The following is a 19,787-nucleotide window of genomic DNA, read 5'->3' as shown; positions in this document are numbered from 1 at the left end:
TTGAATATAGTATATATATATATATATATATATATATATATATATATATATATGGAGAGAGTGTACAATCTTGTCCCTGATTTTAGTGTAATTGCTTTGAGTTTCTCTCCATTCAAGTGGATGCTTGCTATAGACTTTATATAAACAACTTTTATTATTTTTAAGTATGTCCTTGTATCCTTAATCTCCCTCAGGACTTTTATCAAGATGGGATGTTGTATTGTGTCAAGGAGCTTTTCTGCATCTATTGAGATGATCACGTTTTAAAATTTCAGTTTCTTTATATGAAGGATTACATAATTAGGTATGTTGAACCATCCCTACATCTCTGGGATACAACCTACTCGATCATGGTGAATGATCTTTTGATGTGTTCTTAGGTTCAGTTTATATTCTACTGAATATTTTTTAATCTTGATCATAAAGAAAAATGGGTGAGTAATTTGATTTTTGTTTTAGTTCTTTATGTGGTTTGGTTATCAGGATAATGGTGACCTCATAAAATAAATTGAGCAATGCTCCATCTGTTTCTATTTTGTGGAAAAATTTGAAAAGTTTTGACATAATTCTTCTTTGAAAGTCTGGTAGAATTCTGCACTTTTTTTTTTTTTTAACAGTTGAGAAACTGGTATTGGTGGCTTCTATCTCACTGGGGATTCCAAGTCTGTTAAGTTGTTTTTACTTTGGTGCATAATATGTATTGAGAAAATAACCCATTTGTTTGGGTTTTTCCAATTTTGAGGAGTATAGATTTTTAAAGTTTGTCCTTATAATTTTCTTGATTTCTTCAGTGTCTATTGTTATGCCTACATTTTCATTTCTGAATTTGTTAATTTGGGTCTCCTCTCTCTCTCTCTCTCTCTCTCTCTCTCTCTCTCTCTCTCTCTCTCTCTCTCTCTCTCTCTCCATTTTAGTTAATTTGGATAAGGGTTTATTGATCTTACTGATTTTCTCACAGAACCAACTCTTTGTTTCATTAATTATTTATATTGATTTCTTTGTTTCTATTTTACTCATTTCAGCCCTGAGTTTGATTATTCTTGTTGCCTTCTTTTTTTGAATGTCATTTCCATTTATTCCGGAGCTTTCAGGTGGGCTGTCACAATCTAAATTATTTTTAATGTGCACAGTTAGTGCTATAAACTTAGAACTACTTTGATTTTTTCTTGTAAGTTTTGTGATGTTGTGTATTCGTATTCATTCAATTCTATCATCTTAATTTCTTTCTTAATTTTTGTTTTGTCCCATCTTTTGTTCACTAGAGAGATATAAAGTTTCCATGTTTGTAAACTTGTAAGTTTGTAAGGTTCCTGTTGTTTTTATTGTTACTATTATCCATAGTTCATCCATTTTATTCTGATCGGTCATATGGTATTATTTCTATATTCATTTATTTGTTAAGGATACTTTTTATCCAAGCATGTGGTCAGTTATGTAGCTATTTCAATGAAGTGTGGAGAAGTTATCCTGTAAATATCTGCTAGGTCAATTTGGTTTACGATGTCATTTAGATCCTACATTTCTGTTTAGTTATTTTCTGGTTGACCTATTTATTTGTGATAGTGTCATACTGAATTCTCCAAGTGTGTGAGGGTCAATATGTGATTTATGCTGTAGTACTGTTACTTTTGTTTGGGGCCTAGATATTATACACTGAAACTTCCTCTTGATGAATCTTTGCTCTGACAAGTACACAGTGTTCTTATCTATCTCTTCTGATTGGTTTTGTTTTGATGCCTATTTTGTTACATATTAAAAGTGTTACATAAGCATGTTTCTTTGGTCTATTCACTTCAAATATCTATATACCCTTGCTGTTAAGGTGTGCTTTTGTTTTATTTTTTGTTGATTTTTAAAAATTTATTTAATCTTTTTTCTGGATACAGCAAAAGGATGGAAGGGTGGTTCTTTTTTGTTTCATACTGATTTCATTAGTCTTTGTCTTATTTTTACAGAAAGATTTGAAAGTGCAATGATCACTGATCCCAATCATTTTTGTCATTGTTGTTTTTGGTAGTTGTAGTAGAGGTTTGTATATGCCTGTGCATATTCATTTCCATTCTTTTGACATAGTCTAATATTTTTCTCTGAAAAAAAAATTTGGTGTATATAGTTAACCACTTTAGGTAGAGTTTTCTTCTGTTACCTTCTTTAGGCCTGGGCTTGTAGATAGATATTGGTTAAATTTGTTTATATCATGGAATGTCTTATTTCTTTCATCTATGGTGACTGAAAGTTTTGCTGGGTATAATAATCTAAGCTGGTATTTGTGTCACTTTAGAGTCTATAGCACATATGTCCAAGCTGTTTGTTCTTTCAGTCTCCATGGAGAAATTAGGTGTAATGTTAATAGTTCTGCTTCTTTTTTATATTAATTGGTCTTTTTCCTCTGTAGCTTTCAATATTCTTTCTTTGTCCTGTACATTTAGTGTTTAGATTATTGTGTGTTAAGGGGATTTCCTTTTCTATTTATTTTATGCTCTGTCTTTTTATTTTTGTACTTTAATAGACATTTCATCTTTATCCTAGAAAACATTTGTTTTGTGACTTTTATTGTAAATACTTTCTGTACTTTTGACCTGTACTTTCTTTCCTTTTATTATTCCTATTATTCTTAGATTTTTTGCATATATATATATATATATTTGAAGTTTACAAAGCTTGTCCCAATGTTTACTTCACATTTGAGTTTTAAAAGATTATTATCCAGGGTATATAAATCATTCATACAAGTCAATAAGAAAAAGACCAACAATCCTGGAAAACATGACAGATTATGAGCAGGCAATTCAAGCAGGCAGTAATCAATCACATGAAAAGATGTTCAGCATTACTAGCCAGTGGGGGAACGCAGATGAACACAAGAAGGTATCATTTCTGTCCATCACATGGGCAAACATGACACTCATGTAGATCCAACAGCTGGTGAGGATGAATGGAAATAGGAGGTGCTATAGCAGACCAGTGACAAAATTGGTTGACGGAACAATTGACAATGCCTAACAAGGTGAGAGAGACAACTTGTGCAAAGAGAATGCTTGCACACTTGCATAAGTAAAAGATGTGCAGACATCTATTTCAGCACTGAACATGTCTTAGTTATTTTTTTTGCAGCTGCGATAAAATACTCTGACAAACTCAAGGGAGACAGAGTTGCTTTGGATTGCTGTTTTAGAAGGCTATATATAGTCAGTCTATCCTAGCAAGAAAGACAGAGCAGCAGACAGGGATAGGCAGGTGGCAGGGTGGAGGGTGGGGGCTGGGGGAAGGAGCAGGAGGCTGGTTGGTCACATTGTATCCACATCCAGGAAGCAGAGAGCAGTGAGCAGTTAGTACTTGGCTTACTTTCTTCACTCTGTACAGTTCAGGCTCCCAGGGACTGGTCCTTTTACAATTAAGATAAGTCTTCTTACAACAATTAATGTAGTCAAAAGACTCCCCCATAGGCATGTCCAGAAACAAATATCCTAGGAGATTCTAGATTCTGTTGAATCGGCAATGGATGTTATCCCAGTTTTAGAAGGATTGGTAAATAAATTAATAGATCATTTGGAGTTGATTCTTTTTTTATTTTTTTATATTTTTGATTTATTATTTTTTATTGGATATGTTATTTACATTTCAGGTGTTCTCTCCTTACCCCATTCCCCCTCCTCCCACCCAGGAACCCCCTATCCCATCCCCCCTCCTCCTGCTTCTATGAGGATGTGCCCCCACATACCTCCCCACTCCCACCTCCCCACCCTCGAATTCCCCCACACATGGCTTCCAGTCTTCATGGGACCAAGGACTTCCTCTCCCACCTATACCTGACAGGACCATCCTCCCTAGCATATATAGCTGGAGCCATGGGTCCCTCCCTAAGTGCTCCCAGGCTGGTGGTTTAGACCCTGGGGGCTCTGGTTGGTTGGTATTGTTGCTCTCCTCATGGGGTAGCAAAACCTTTCAGTCTTCACTCTAACTCCTCCATTGGGAAACCCATGATCAGTTCAATGGTCAGCTGTGAGCATCTGTCTCTGCATAAATATGTTAGACTCTTGCAGACCTCTAAGGAGACAGCTATGTCAGGCTCCTGTTAGCATGCACTTCCTGACATCCACATCAGCATCTACCTTTGGTGACTGCACATGGAATGGATACCCAGGAATGGTCTGAAGATGGCCCCTCCTTCAGTTTCTGTCCTACACTTTGTCTCCATTTTTGCTCCCATGAGCATTTTGTTACTCCTTCTAAGAAGGACTCCCACTTCGTCTTCCTTCTTCATGAGCTTTATGTGGTCTGTGTTGAAACTTGGGTATTTCAAGCTTCTGGGCTAAAATCCAATAATCAGTGAGTGAATACCATGTGTGTGTGATTGGGTTACCTCACTCAGGATGATATTTTCTAGTTTCATCCATTTACCTAAGAATTTCTCGAATTCATTGTTTTTAATAGCTGAGTAATATTCCATTGTGTAAATATACCACACTTTTTGTATCCATTCCTCTGTTGAAGGACATCTGAGTTCTTTCCAGCTTCTGGCTATTATAAATAAGGCTGCTATGAACAGAGTTGACCATATGTCCTTGTTATATGTTTGAGCATCTTCTGGGTATATGCCCAGGAGTGGTATAGCTGGGTCTTCAGTAATGCTATGTCCAATTTTCTGAGGAACCAGACTGTTTTCCAGAGTGGTTGTACCATCTTGCAATCCCACCAATAATGGAGGAGTGTTCCTCTTTCTCCACACCCTCGCCAGCATCTACTATTACCTGAGTTTTTGATCTTAGCCATTCTGACTGGTGTGAGGTGGAATCTCAGGGTTGTTTTGATTTTCATTTTCCTGATGAACATTTCTTTAGGTGCTTCTCAGCCATCTGAGTTTCCTCAGTTGAGAATTCTTTGTTTAGCTCTATACCCCATTTTTAATAGGGTTACTTGGTTGTCTAGAGTCTAATTTCTTGAGTTCTTTGTATATATTGAATGTTAGTCCTCTATTGGATGTGGGATTGGTAAAGATCTTTTCCCAATCTGTTGGTTGTCGCTTTGTCCTATTGACAATGTCCTTTGCCTTACAGAAACTTTGCAATTATATGAAGTCTCATTTGTCAATTATTGCTCTTAGAGCGTAAGCCATTGGTGTTCTGTTCAGGAACTTTTCCCCTGTGCCTAGTTATTCGAGTGTCTTCCCCACCTTCTCTTCTATTAGTTTCAGTGTATCTGGTTTTATGTGGAGGTCCTTTATCCACTTGGACTTGAGCTTTGTACAAGGAGATAAGAATGGATCGATTTGCATTTTTCTACATGTCCTCCAGTTGAACCAGCAGTATTTGTTGAAAATGCTGTCCTTTTTCCACTGGATGGTTTTAGCTCCTTTGTGAAAGATCAAATGACCATAGGTGTGTGGGTTCATTTCTGAGTCTTCAGTTCCATTCCACTGATCTTCCTGCCTGTCTCTGTACCAATACCATGCAGTTTTTATCACTATTGCTCTGTAGTACTGCTTGAGGTCAGGGATGGTGATTCCTCCAGAAGTTTTATTCTTAGATTTAGTGTTATTATATTGTCCCAGATTTCCTGGAAAACTGTTACCGGTGATATTTTTAGATTTAACATTTACTTTGAATGAAATATCCATTTCTTCTATTGTATTTTCCATGCAAGAGATTCATTCTTCCATGTTTTGTACTTTGTTGGTGAAGCTTGCCTCTGTGGTGTGTATTTGAGTTCCTAAATTCTTCTTTTGCAAATTTTACTCAGTTTTCATTTTCTTTCTTTATTCTATTTCTAATTTCAGGTTTTGTGTGGTTTTATTCACTTCCACTCTTCATCTGTGTTTTAATAGATTTCTTTAAGGGACTTATTTGCTTCCTTTTTAAGGACTTTCATTATATTCATAAAGGTCGTTCAAAGTTCTTTACTTGTTTCAGCTAGGATTGTATATGTAGATTGTGTAGGATGTGAGACAAACATAAAGCCTGGAGGAGTTCCATTGCATATTACCATCCATCTTTCTCCTAGTGTTCACTTTCTACTCATCTCTTTGCCTTTGAACTGATCCTTTTACCATTTTGTTGTCTGTGAATCAGCTTTTCTTTTATGACATTTGCTCCTAAATGACTGTGGAATGATTTGTAATAGTGGCCCCTTCTATTTGCTCAGGTGAAATTTTCATTTAGAAGTCAAGTCAGAGAACACATACACATTTAGTAATCCCTCAGTTCATTGTGGATATAAACAAAAGTGATATTCACCTATCTTTTCTGAATTTTCACGTAAATGTGCTATTCTGCTCAAATATATTTCTGGACTAATATTTTTCTCAGGTACAGTAATTTCAATTTTTCCAAAACTGTAGTATTTCCTCTCTGACAAGTGTCTTAGCTGTCTAACAGCTATGGATATTTTCAGAGTTAAGAAGGTAAATCATTGTTGTTGTTCTTTCCAGTTTAATTCTTGGGTTGTGGGGAAAAAAAGCCCTGTATTTGCTATTTTTTAATTTCACTGTTGCTAATAGACATATATTAGACTTCATATAATTGAGATTTGCTTCCTATATTTTTCAAATATTAAAATATTATTACTTACCAGAGACTTTCATAAGTGATAATAAAAAGGGGGTTATTGTTATATTTTATGAGTTCACAGGCTATTATAAAATACCACTATCTAAACTACAATAACAAAGAATATATTGATTTTTAAAACAAACAAACAAACGTAATTGCTTAGAATAGGCTTCTCAGAGGAAGCTCTACTAAACTTAATCTACCTGTGCGACAGTACAAATGTGTCATGATAGTGTGTAATAAACGGCATGTGAAGGCAGTGATGCTAAAGAACATAAAAGGAGTTCTTCACTGCTTGTGGAAAAGGGAAGTCAAGGCCGAAGCAGGAGTTTTTCCATGAGTTCAAGCTAACTCTTGGCTGCATAGTGAATACCAGGACTACCTAGCCAGGACTACCTAACAAATACAAGAAGGCCACTCATTCAAAGTGTAAAATGAAAGAATATTGAATTTATTAAAATCTCATGTTTTAATAAAAATGATCATATATATTTTTCACTTTGTTGTCTCAGTGTGTTATAGTTACTTATTTTTAAATATCAAATAACTCTTGCAGTCCAAGAATGAATCACTTGACCATGGTGAATAATTTTTTTTACCATGCTAATGAGTTTAGATTGTGAGTATTATGGTAAGGATTTTTCTGTTTATGTTTATAAGATGTGTAGGCTAGAAGCTTTTTTTTTTTTTGGTTTGTCTTTTTCCATTTATGACATATAATTAAGACCTGTTTGTATAAAGGTCATGCATATTTATGAATCAAGTATCTAAATCCATTTCATAATTATAGTAACTACTTGATACACATTCCTAGACATATTGAATAGTTATATTAGCATTATTTAACTAAAGTAAATTAATAATAAATAACATTGGTGTTTCTAGTGCTTTGACAACAGAGAAAGTGGGTTTTCTAGATGTTTTCTAATATAAAATTTTAATGAATTACCATGTGGTATTGTATATGCATGTTTATGAGGGCTGGGGCTTTTAAATGATTAATAGCATAATGAAATTAACCAAAAATTGCTATAATACTATATAATTATCATACTGTAATCTTCCACTTCCTTCTAACATTTTTCAAGATTTATATATTTTGATTTTATGTGTATGAATGTTTTCCTTGCATATATGTATAAGCATAATGTGCATGTAGTTTCTAGGAAATCCAGAAGAGAGAGTTAGATTACCTTTGAACTGTAGCTTTAAGCAGTTGTAAGCAAGTGCTCTTTACCACTGAGACATCTCTCCAGCCACAACATAACATTTTTTTAATAATATTAATATCTTAGCAAAGTGACTGTAGGGATCTTACTTTTAAGTACTGTTGTGAACTCACGGACTTCAGTCCATTATAGAATCTTTTTTTTCTTTAGATACTCCACTTGTTCCCTTTGTCAGCTATGGGCTTTCAAGCTTGTCCCTATGCCCTCTGGTCATTGACCCTAAAGTCCTGTGTGCTCACATCTGAAGACATTATTAATAATTCATGGTGTGACGTTCTTTTCCCAGACCTAGAATTACACATTCCTCATAGTAGCCCTGTTTCTAATACACGGGAAGTAATATTTATAGATCACTGTGTATACTTGAGTGAATAACTCCAGTATTTCTCTTCATATTGCACTGTTTATAGAGGTAGTTAATGGGAAAACTGAATATCAAGAAGGAACTGAATATCAAGCAGGATCTCATACTGTACTGATGTTTTAAAATTTATTTTACTTTTTGTTGCTGTATTTACTGCCAGACAATCTAAGTTCACTACCCAAAACCCACATGAAGAAAGCAGAAAACCATTTTTCTCAGTTATCCTCTGACCAAATCCATATCATGGTCTGTGTTCACTATCCTACCACATGCACAATAAAAAATAACAAAACAAGTTAAATAAAAAATTCAATTGAAGCTTTAGAAGATAATTTGCTATGTAACCATCAGAAGCCATCAGAGAATTATATCTGATATTTAATTAACCTAATCCAATGTTTAAAGTATATTTCATACTGTTTTGAAAGGATATCATTAAAAACACATGACACTTAGCATACACACACACATATATGTAATTTGCATATATATATGCAAATTACAATTCTCCCAAAATTTCTAATTACTGGTAAAATTATCTATGCAATTGTCCTTTCTAACTTTGTACTAAGGTCTCTTTTTGATAATTTGATTCACTGTCTTTTATCAAACAAAATGTTATTGTAGATTTTAAGAAGAAAATAGAATTTACTGTGGATTCATTGACTGTAAATTAAGACTATATAAAAGAAAGATTTCTTTAGAGTATTGCCTTGAAGACACTTAGTAAATGAAAATATGTTCAGCCAAGAAGATAGTATGGCCATCATGATGACTGTTGTTAATGAATATATTTATTTTTACAAGAATAACATTTTGGAAATATTTACACTAAAATTAGACATTATGATTCTTCTTCTATATTATTGAACATTTAGTAATAACATGCAACAAGAAATCATAATTCTCAAGCAGTATGTTTATAATTTCTAGAGAATGTCAAGAAAGCAAGATGGAAATAAAATCATTGCCATGGCATGGATACATTTGCATAATGTAGGAATGTTTACAACATTTTTTAAATGATGGATGGTGAGTAAGTATGTGACTGATCACTCTAAACTATTCAGTCACCTTGTGGAATCTTATAAGGCAGTTTAGATTCTGATGTAAGAATAGCTTTTGACAAAAATGGATATTTTCTAACTTTTCCTGAGATAATTATTGCAAATCTGAGGTCCAGGTTTGCTGGCCTTGAAGTGAGAATTACACCTGATTTTGTCTAAACCCTGTGTTCCTATCTGTGATTAGGATGGATTTTCAAAATGGCGAGGAAGTAAGTGTCTGTCCTAGTAACAATAGAGGTAGACTGGAAAAGCCCTAAGTTGTATGCATTGCTGTCCAAACAGTAGAGGTATGCTATGCTTCTCCATCAGGCGGGGAATCAGTGGATGCTTAGGGAAGTGCTTGAAACAGAAACCTCTAACACTGTAAGGAGGATCCTCTACCATCTAAATGAGATGGGATGGGTTCTATGAGTAGTGAATGCATGCATTTCCTGAGGAGGTTAAAAAATTATATAAATCCGTACCATATAAGTGAAAGAAAAATGACTTCCATAATAAACTGAGGACCTCTTTTTCCCTTGGGCTCATTTACATTCTGTTTCCCTCTCACATAATTAGACTTAGAAAAATATTTAAAATAATTTTTCCTACCCTTAGCTCATGTGGTATAAGCAGAGAGCCTCTATCATTTCAGTATGATTAGTTCTAAAGCTTCAGGTAGTCACATGATACATAGCAGGAAAACCTAAGTACAATTCAAGCTAGAGAGTTATCCACAGAAATTATTTTCTATTTTCAAGTAAGCCTTATAATAAATGGATAGTGATCCATCACCTAAGGAAAGCTTAACCCATCGTTTCATGAAAACTGATGACCTAGAATAAAGTTTATGAGATTGTATATGTTGAAGAAAAACTTTAAAATGCATAAAATATTTGTAACAGCTATAATCACATCAGCAAAATTATAAATTAATCTAAGATTCTAAGGACACTAGCCACACGGGAATGGATTTCCAAGCCTCTTATTCCCTGATCAGATATCCAACTGTGGACATAAAACAGCATATAGAATTAGTTGTCAGTAGTAGTACAGTTATTCTGTGCAGCCTGTGCTGCCTAACATATAAATTAAACCTATCTCAGGGCCTCCAGAGCAGGGTGCTTTCCAGTGCTACTTTTGATCACACTAACTATAGCGCATGGTGATAACCCTGCATGGAATCTGATTACCTTTGTGTTCACAGAGATCCCTACCTCATCAGAGCCATCAGCGCAGTCAAACTCTCCATCACACCAGAACCTTGATGAAACACAGTCTCCATTGCTGCAGAGAAAGTCTTTCAGTGTACAGGTCTGTGGTTCTGAAGATAGAAGGACAGCATGGGATGAGAATGTTTTATCAGATGCATTCTGATCAACTCGAAGAGGTAATGAAAAATGTAAAGAGATTAGGTAAGTAGTAGCAATAAGATTATTTAAGGTAAAACTTTTATAAAGAAGCTATGAAATATCGTTTTAATATTTTAACATTAATTTTCAAGTACAATTTTAAAACTATCAATATAAATCATTAAAATGAAAAACTATAAATTGCAAGCTATTGTTTAATAAAATATAACAGAAAAGTAAAATCAAATGTAGAAAGCTTATGTACTAGTTAATTGTCACATGATCTTATTTAGTTACAGTTCTATGCCACTTAATGTATTTAATAAATATTTCCTGCCTTTGTATATTATTGTACTTAAAAACATAAGAGGAAAATTAAACATTGATAGTAACTTTTAATTATTTATGCTAGGGATATTTATCAGATTTTGTCATAGAAGAAGCCATGGTTCACAGGAGAAGAATGATACACAAAGCATTGGCCATGGGAGGGTAGGCTTCCTTAAAAAAAAAAAAAAAACTATTTGTTTTTGTAATTTTTACTTTGCCCTGAATAATTTATTTGTATGTTTTGAAAAGTTGCTCACTGTCAATTTAATTGTTCATATCCCTTGTAGGACTGAAATCAAATAGCATGCCTCAACTGCTTGACTTCAGCCTTAAGAGGAATGAGTTTTCTCACAACATTGAGAACAACTTTCAGAACTTGGTTCTGGTAATTATTGTGACAGCTGAGCCTCACCATTCTCCAGATTGGCATCTTGGCTGAGGAAAATCAGCCACTGTTTCTTCTGTTCGTTAAATGTTTTATTTACTCTTTTTAACTTATTGTTTGGTTATGTAATCTACTTTTAGGTATTAGACAAACGTTCCTTAAGTATGTTTTCACTTCAGAGACCAGAAGCCTCTCCATTATGACTATGAACAACTCAGCCTTCTATTAGAACTAACTCTACTTGAGTAGTTCAACAATGTAGCCCTCTATTAGCATCTCTGTCTATGAGCTTTTCAGTCCCTGAGCATTAGCCGTGTTGGCTGGTCTTCTCACTCATACATTTTTATAAGTGGTAACTTTAAAGAACTGTTCAGAGTCATGAGTATCAGAGAGGAAATGTTATAAAAACATTCAGTTACATTCAGTACAGCTCAGTACTGAATGTTACATTCAGTAACAGCTCTGTTGTTTTTATAGCATTTCCTGTTGTCTTTATAGCATATACCTATATATGTATATATACATATATAATGGCATATATATTATAAAGCATATATATACATACATACATACATACATACATACATACATACACATTATATAATGCTCTAATCCCTAATCTTAAAATAACTTTTTGCCACTAATAATGACTATAGCTGCAAGTTGTTAACAATAGTGTATTAGACACTAGGAACATGTATGACTAAGTCCTTTAAATTTACTGCTCAAACCTTAAAACAACTCTAGAAGACATGTACATCACTATTCCCCCATCTAAATGAACAAACTAAGGAACAGAGAGAATAAGGACTTTACTCTAAATGACTAAGTACTCACACTAGTTAGTATTTAGCTGGACCAATACAATTAGACATCAAAGGCCAGGCTTGTGGCTAGTGCAGTATATGTTGTTTTCTACAAACTGCAGAAGTGCTGACAGAACAGTAGGCAGCTGATTTCCTTTTGTTTGGCCTCTATTTTACTTATTTGTTTACACCATCGCCACATTCAAAAGCTATTGTATTTTACTGGAGTTTGGAAACTCAAGGAGTTTTATTCTAGAAATAAAATGATATTGAAGTATGTGGTATTTATTTAGCAATGTCTGTTAATAATCAATGTAATTTACCTTAGAAAGATAAAGATAAAGGATATTTTTAGAACATATCATACCTAAATGCTTAGAACCTGGAGAAGAAACATTTACATATATGTGCTTGAGCGTTAACAAGATTCCTTCTTGTACAGATATAGCTTGTATTTATTTGTATTTATTCTATTTAAAGGAAAATACATTTTCTATGTGCCAAATGTCTTAAGAAACATATATGACTACCTGGAGAGTTGTTTGTTGCTGATATAAGATTAGAAATAAGTTACACGATCTGTTGGAGGCATTTACTTAATAATTGAACAGTGAACTTGTTTTATGAAATGATTGCCGTAAGTCATTAGAACTGCTTCTCCAGTAAGGAGTGAGAAAGACTAATTGTCTTGAAAATATTTTTAATTGACAATCTTAATTGCAAAAATTTACCAGTGTATACATAGGTGCCATTGAGGAATGGAGTATATTAATATGATTGTAACCCTCATTTATATGGCAAAGAGCAGCGTTACTTGTGTTTAGATAACTGAAATTGAAGCAGTCAAGTTTCGGGATTAAAGGCATGGACCACTCCCCAGCTCCTTTATTCTTTCATTCTTTCATTTTTCTTTTTCTTTTTGGAAGGATTATTGGATGTTTTATTTACATTTCATATGCTATCCCCTTACCCCATCCCCCACCCACCCAGGAACCCCTTATCCCCTCACTCCTCCTCCTGCTTCTCTGAGGATGTACCCCAACATACCCACCCCACTCCCACTCCCCCACCCTCAAATTCCCACCCCCTGGGGCGTCCAGCCTTCATGAGGTCAAGGATCTCCTCTCCCACCTATGCTCAGCAGGGCCCTCCACTCTTACATCAGCTGAAGCCACGGATCCCTCCCTAAGTGCTCCCAGGCTGGTGGTTTAGACACCGGGAGCTCTGGTTGGTTGGTATTGTTGCTCTCCTCATAGGGCCCATAAACCCTTTAAGTTCCTACAGTCTTCACTCTGACTCCTCCATTGGGAACCCCATGATCAGTTCAAAGGTTAGCTGTAAGCATTTGCCTCTGAATATGTCAGACTCTTGCATACCTCTGAGGAGACATCTATATCAGGCTCTTATCAGCACACACTTCCTGACTTCCACTTTCCTTTATTCGTTCTTAATGGTTTTCAGTGACTAGAGAAGTCTGAGTCCTTCTACCTTTCTGTTGTCATAAGCTGACTTCTAAATATCTGAGCAAAATTTTCATCCACTTTGCGAAACCCAGCTAACTCAGAGGCAAACTATCTCATCCCTCTTATTCTTTTCCATTTCTTATTAGAGCAATAATCTAATTTCTTTTACAATTTCAGCAACTCAGTGAACAAAGATCTACCTTAGCTGAGCCTGGGGATACAAGATTTTAATCCCAGGTACTTTTGATGGTAATCGAGGAAGATCATAAATCCCAGAGCTGCTTGGACAGCAAAGTGAGTTTAAGGCCAATTTGACCAGTTTAGTGAAATTCTGACTCAAAATAAATGTAAAATGCCATAGAGAATTAGCCTAGAATACAAAATTTCCTTGGTTCAATGTCTAATTATAAGCAGGTAAGTAGGGAAGGAGGGAAAGGGGAAACTTCACCAAGTATTCCCTCTCCAAGGTTACTTCTCACCTATCCTCGTGTCCTCAGTATCTTTCAAAACAAAGCATTTGCTCTAGGAAACTGAGTCATTAAGAATAAGCACGTCAAACAAATCTAATAAATATCTGGTGCATCAGGTATGTACATTCTTATCTTTTAAATTCATTTTTTTCTTTATTAGCATCATCATAAGTTCATCTGATTTTTATTTCAGACACTGGATATACTTAATATCTTATACTGGATATCCTTCTGTATAAATGTGATTTCAAGTGCTGATTAAATGAATGTAAATTCCTAATAAGTCCGTGCAATTTTCTCTACATTTAAAAACCCTGATCCATTGAGATTACATATATAAAGTAATATCTACAGGTGATTCCATATTCAGATATTTCAAGTGAAAGCATTGTCAGGCACAATTCCCACTTCTCCAAAAGTTATTCAAAATATTAGTGCCTGCTCTGCAGGCTGAATATCCAAGAGATTCTCTAAGGTTTTCACTCCACCAACTTCTAGCCTTTCTTCAAATAAAGTATTGTTATGTAAATCATGTCATTGCCTCCTGCGAATGAATGCTATTAATTCAATGTAATGAAGACGAGATATTATTGTTTTCCATCTGTTTCAAATCCTTTTGTAAAGGAACAAAATATAAATATTTAATGAATGTAATTTGTTTTTTATTTTAACTATGTTGATATTAAATTTTGCTTATATATAAAAGCATTGGTAAGAATTTTACTGAGAAAACAATATTACAGACATTCTGCCTCAGTTACAAATATGATTATTGGATAATAATTGGTATTAAACTTACTGCATAAAAGTTCAGCAAGCAGATGCCATCAGTGTTATACTATTTTCTTAGAAAAGCATCCTAAATGCAGATGGTGTTCGCTATTCCAAAGAGGATAAATGATAACTCACTGAAAGATGCTCTTGAGTGAATTTGTTGTGTAAAAGGATTGAGGCAGAAATGGAATGAATAGCATCCGTTAAACATGATATGTGTTGTGCTGTCTGCACATCAGTCAGCTTATTGTATGAACTTGCATCAAGGGCTTTCTTCATTGCATACTAATGGGCTGTATTAAACCTCATGATACTCTCCTACCAATTCTGAGAGCTGAAAGAAAATAACTCCCCGGGTAAGCACTCCGATCATTTTATCCTTTAAAAGTCAGGTCAATTTATTCTGAATATTCTGTCCAAATGTGAATATATGTATAAAAATGTGAGCTTCAGGACAGAGGGGTCCAAATTTCACCTTAACTGAAATAAAAATTGCCCTCCTGCTTATTGAATGGGCTGACAGGCTTGCAAGGAAGGTCATTCATTAGGCAAGATTCACTTACTGCAGTTTTCTTCGTCAGAATTATCACTGCAGTCATTCTGGCTATCACATCGCCAGTGATCTGGAATACAGTTGTTGTTCTTACACTGGAATTCATGAGGTCCACAAGTCTTTTTATCTGTAATGAAAGAACCCATGTTTGTGTGCTTGGCCTCCATTAAGTCATCCTTACAATGGTCTAACTGCAATGTCAATAAATAGCATATCATCACATGTCATCAACCTTAATTCAGTTACTGACTGAGAAGCCTTCCAAGGGGAAAGCGAGCCTGAGCGCCAGGACCACGTGACCTTTTTCGCTTGTTCCACGTTACAGTTGGATAATTAGAAATCAATTCAATCAACAGGCGATATCTATACCAGTCTGTCAGGAAAAATAATGTCAACATTGTCCCAAACTCTACTTTTCTTTCTGATACCCACTCTGCTTCCATATAATATAACAAAACAAATTATTATTAGTAAAATTGAGGAGTTACTTGATCCTGTTTCAATAAAACCTTTTAATCATACAGTGTTTACAATTATATAATATCCATGTTCATCAGTGTGTATATAGCCTGCTTGTTGTTAGCTGCATGTTATTGGTCAGTCTGGGCTATGATACACTCACAAAATTATTGTAGGGTGGATATGATCTTTCCAAACAGCTTAGGATGAGAGACATTTTATGCTCCTTACATGTTGTTCCTTCTTATATTGCTCCGAAGGATAATCATAATCACTTTACTTTTCACACTCATACACATGAAAAAATATAATATAAAATTAAAAGTATTATGCATATTATATGCAAAAAAGGTTTTACGGAGCTGTGACCTGAATCTGCGACATGAAGTCAGTTGAGAAACTTTTTTCTCATGGCATCAAAGTCATAATCATAATCTTGTACACATTGAACCACATCAGAATTTAGACTTCCAAATTTGGGATGTTCAACCTGTGTTAGTGCCTTCTAGTAAGTCTACAACTCTAGAATATTTACAAGATGCTGTCCTGCACAAACATTCAAACAATTTCTTGCAGGCTAAAGAGAAATATTACCAAGACTGTGATTGTACATACATAAAACTTACAGAAACTTGCTCAAGTTTAAGACTAATGAATTTTCGATACCTTTGGATGGCATGGCAAATACTATAACAAAGTCTGTTTACTCCTGATTTAGTACTTTATATATGTTGAGTTCAAATACATCTGAGAGAAATAAGCCATTGAAACATATATTTCAAGGAGAGTTTATACAGTTCTCACATGTAGTATCTACATATGCAGAGTGTAAGCCAGTGACTTTCAAAGTTCACTGCACTTTGTAAAAGTTCATGAAGTTGTGTTCTAATGATGGTTATAATTTAACATTGCCTTTTCCTTGTACTGGAAAATAAACTCAGATATTTCTTATGAACAGTGTGGAGATAATATTGACCTTGATTAAGGATTTGGACTGACTTAAGTTCTTAAGGATCAAGATATTATAAATTCAATAACAATTATAAACTGAAAGCCCAGCTAAGGACATATTTTTCTTTCAAGATATATGTAGATCAACTCCTCAAACTTTGTTAAATTAGGGATAAAAAGTGAACCTGGAGAGGTTAACATACTGAAAGCTTGGGTCTCAGCTGGCAGAATTCCAATCCAGGTGATTGGACCGTGAGGGTGCCAAACTCATTAGCAGTGCCCATAGCCAAAGGGTTGTTAGAAACTGGGTGTTTGGGGGAGTGAGTAGGTCACTGTGTTCCTGAATTTGAAGGGTATATTTTGTCCTTGGCTGTGTTCCTTACTCCTTTACCATCTTCCTTCATGTTTGTACCAACCATGGGCCTAGAAACAATGGGGCCAGATATTGAATCCTTTTTCATTTTCTTTGTTATTAGTGTCTGATATTTGTCACACTCATGAAAAACTGAGTTGTAGAGCCACAGCTGAGATTGGCAGGAAAACTTATGTTTTAAGACTTCTAGCTGGCCAGTGGTGGCGCACACCTTTAATCCCAGCACTTGGGAGACAGAGGCAGACTGGTTTCTGAGTTCAAGGCCAACTTGGTCTACAGAGTGAGTTCCAGGACAGTTAGGGCTATATAGAGAAACACTGTCTCGACCCTCCCCCACCGAAAAAGATTTCTAAAATAAGTGAGCTAAAAGTGACAATATGTATTTATCTGGTGAAGGCTGTCACTCTCCATTTCAAAAATGACCAGTGTACACTTTAAACTCCAACTGGTATTAAAAAGCAAAGGGATTTAGGTACAATTTAGAAAATTAAATAGTAGATATCTATTCTGAACTCAGTCCCACCCCTGGCTAAATATTTTAATAAAAAACAAACACTCTCTATTCTATAATATCCTAATGAAGGATTACTGCTTTTAATTAAATAAAAGAGAAACATAAGCATTCATAAGTTAAAGTAATAATTTCTTTAGTCATACAAAGAAGTGCCACAGCAAAACAGGATTTTATATTCAGTTCGTGCTCCTGAAACAGTTTGCAAAAGGAATTCTCATGCTAGAATTTAAACGCATTTTTTTATGAAAAAAAAAGGAAGAAAGAAAATCACTGTCTGCATTTTCCTCCTATACTTTCTGCCTTGCTAGTGTGATTGGTCAGAAGCTAACCTGTGCCAGCAGCAGGAGCTGTGCTTAGTGGTTTATATTATGTTTCTCTACTTTATTATTTAAAGACTGACTTATGGCCAGTTTTCTATAGAATTTTAATATAGTATTCTACACACATTACTCAATTATAAAATATGCAAGCAATACTGGAATGCAATTAGTGACTGAAAAATAAACCTTGGTAATGAACACTTTACATAATTAATTTATTTCGGTAATTAAAAAAGTTCTCTAAAATATGGATCTCTGTATAAACAGAGATATATATATTCATTTATTTATATGTATATTTATTTATATAATATATATATTTATTTATCCTTTAACATACATTGTTTAATTAATTTAGATCATGCTTTTTAAATGAATGTGAGTATTTAAGAAGATCAGAATGAGGAAAAAAATTGCAGTATGACCTAAAATTATGTCGGCAGCTCCAAGCATGGAAAATCTCCCTAATGGAAATAGAAGGCTAACTTAATTCTGTTTAGATTAGTGACTTTTGAGTTTTATCAAAATCAACTTAAATTTATTTTTAATATTATGATATTAGAATTATTATTTGAAATTAATTTAAAAGATAGATCTCAGTACAATTTCCACTGAAGCCATGCAGAAATAATATTGAGGAAACTTTAGTTGATAATTGTATAAGACCATGTAGACTTAATCTATTGGAACTTCAGCTATGACATATATGAAAACCACATAAAGGCAAACTGTGTATGTAGCCATGTGAAACAATTAAAATATTCCTTGATTGTATGTACTATAGTACATATGCATAATATAAATATATAAATGTGTGTGTATGAATATATGTCATGCATATATACATGTATCACCAAATAGATATTCTACTTGTATTTCTTATTAGTGTGATAAAACCTCTTATAAAAGCAACTTGGTAATGAAGAAAGGATTTATTTGACAAACTTTATGAGGGTACAATTCATGATAGGGAAGATGGAGTGCCAGACATGAGGCATCTGGTCATAGTATATATACAGGTAGGAAGCAGAAAGCAACAGATGCTATATTCCGTTTGCCTTATCTTTTGTATACATCCCAGAAACTCAGATCATGAAATAACAATAGCCATATTAAAAGTGAGTTCTTTACTTCTTCTTTTCCTATTTGTATCCCTTTGATTTCCTTTTGTTGTCTAATTGCTCTGGCTAGGACTTCCAGTACTATATTGAATAGGCAGTCTTTTCTAGTCCTTGATTTTAGTGGGATTGCTTCAAGTTTCCTCTCCATTTAGTTTGATGTTGGCTACTGGCTTGCCGTATATTGTTTTTACTATTTTTAGGTATGGGCCTTGAATTCCTGACTTTCCAGGACTTTTACCATGAAGGGAAGTTGAATCTTATCAAATGCTTTCTCAGCATCTAGTGAGATGATCATGTGTTTTTTTTTTCTTTAAGGTTTTTTTTTATATAATATATATAGTGGATTATACTGATGGATTTCCGAATATTCAACCATCCCTGCATTCCTGGGATAAAGCTTACTTGATCGTGATGGATAATTGTTTTGATGTGTACTTGGATTCGGCTTGCGAAAATTTTATTGAGTATTTTTGCATCGATATTCATAAGGGAGATTAGTCTGAAGTTTTCTTTCTTCGTTGTGTCTTTGTGTGGTTTAGGTATGAACATAATTGTGGCTTTATAGATCAAATTGAGTAGTATTCCTTCTGTTTCTATTTTGTGGAATAGTTTGAATAGAATTGGAATTGAATAGAATAGGTCTTCCTTGAAAGTCTGATAGAATTCTTCACTAAAACCATCCGGTCCTGAGCTTTTTTTTTTTTTTTTTTTTTTTTTTTTTTTTTTTTT

General features: G+C 34.3%; 1 protein-coding gene across 1 annotated transcript in view; it reads right to left on the bottom strand.

The window, feature by feature from the left end:
* The window catches only part of Lrp1b (LDL receptor related protein 1B), a 1,533,520-nt gene that overhangs the window by 136,876 nt on the left and 1,376,857 nt on the right, over positions 1 to 19,787 (bottom strand). Inside the window, exons 66-67 of the mRNA XM_028754677.1 lie at positions 15,331 to 15,447; positions 10,405 to 10,511 (exon numbers count right to left, since the gene is read on the bottom strand). Coding sequence (XP_028610510.1) covers positions 10,405 to 10,511; positions 15,331 to 15,447 — 224 coding nt within the window. The remainder of the gene's footprint in view (positions 1 to 10,404; positions 10,512 to 15,330; positions 15,448 to 19,787) is intronic.

The sequence above is a fragment of the Grammomys surdaster genome, unplaced genomic scaffold, assembly GCF_004785775.1.
Source record: "Grammomys surdaster isolate TR1022 unplaced genomic scaffold, NIH_TR_1.0 126035, whole genome shotgun sequence".
Classification (NCBI taxonomy): Eukaryota; Metazoa; Chordata; class Mammalia; order Rodentia; family Muridae; genus Grammomys; species Grammomys surdaster.
This window is presented reverse-complemented; position numbering and strand designations above follow the sequence as displayed.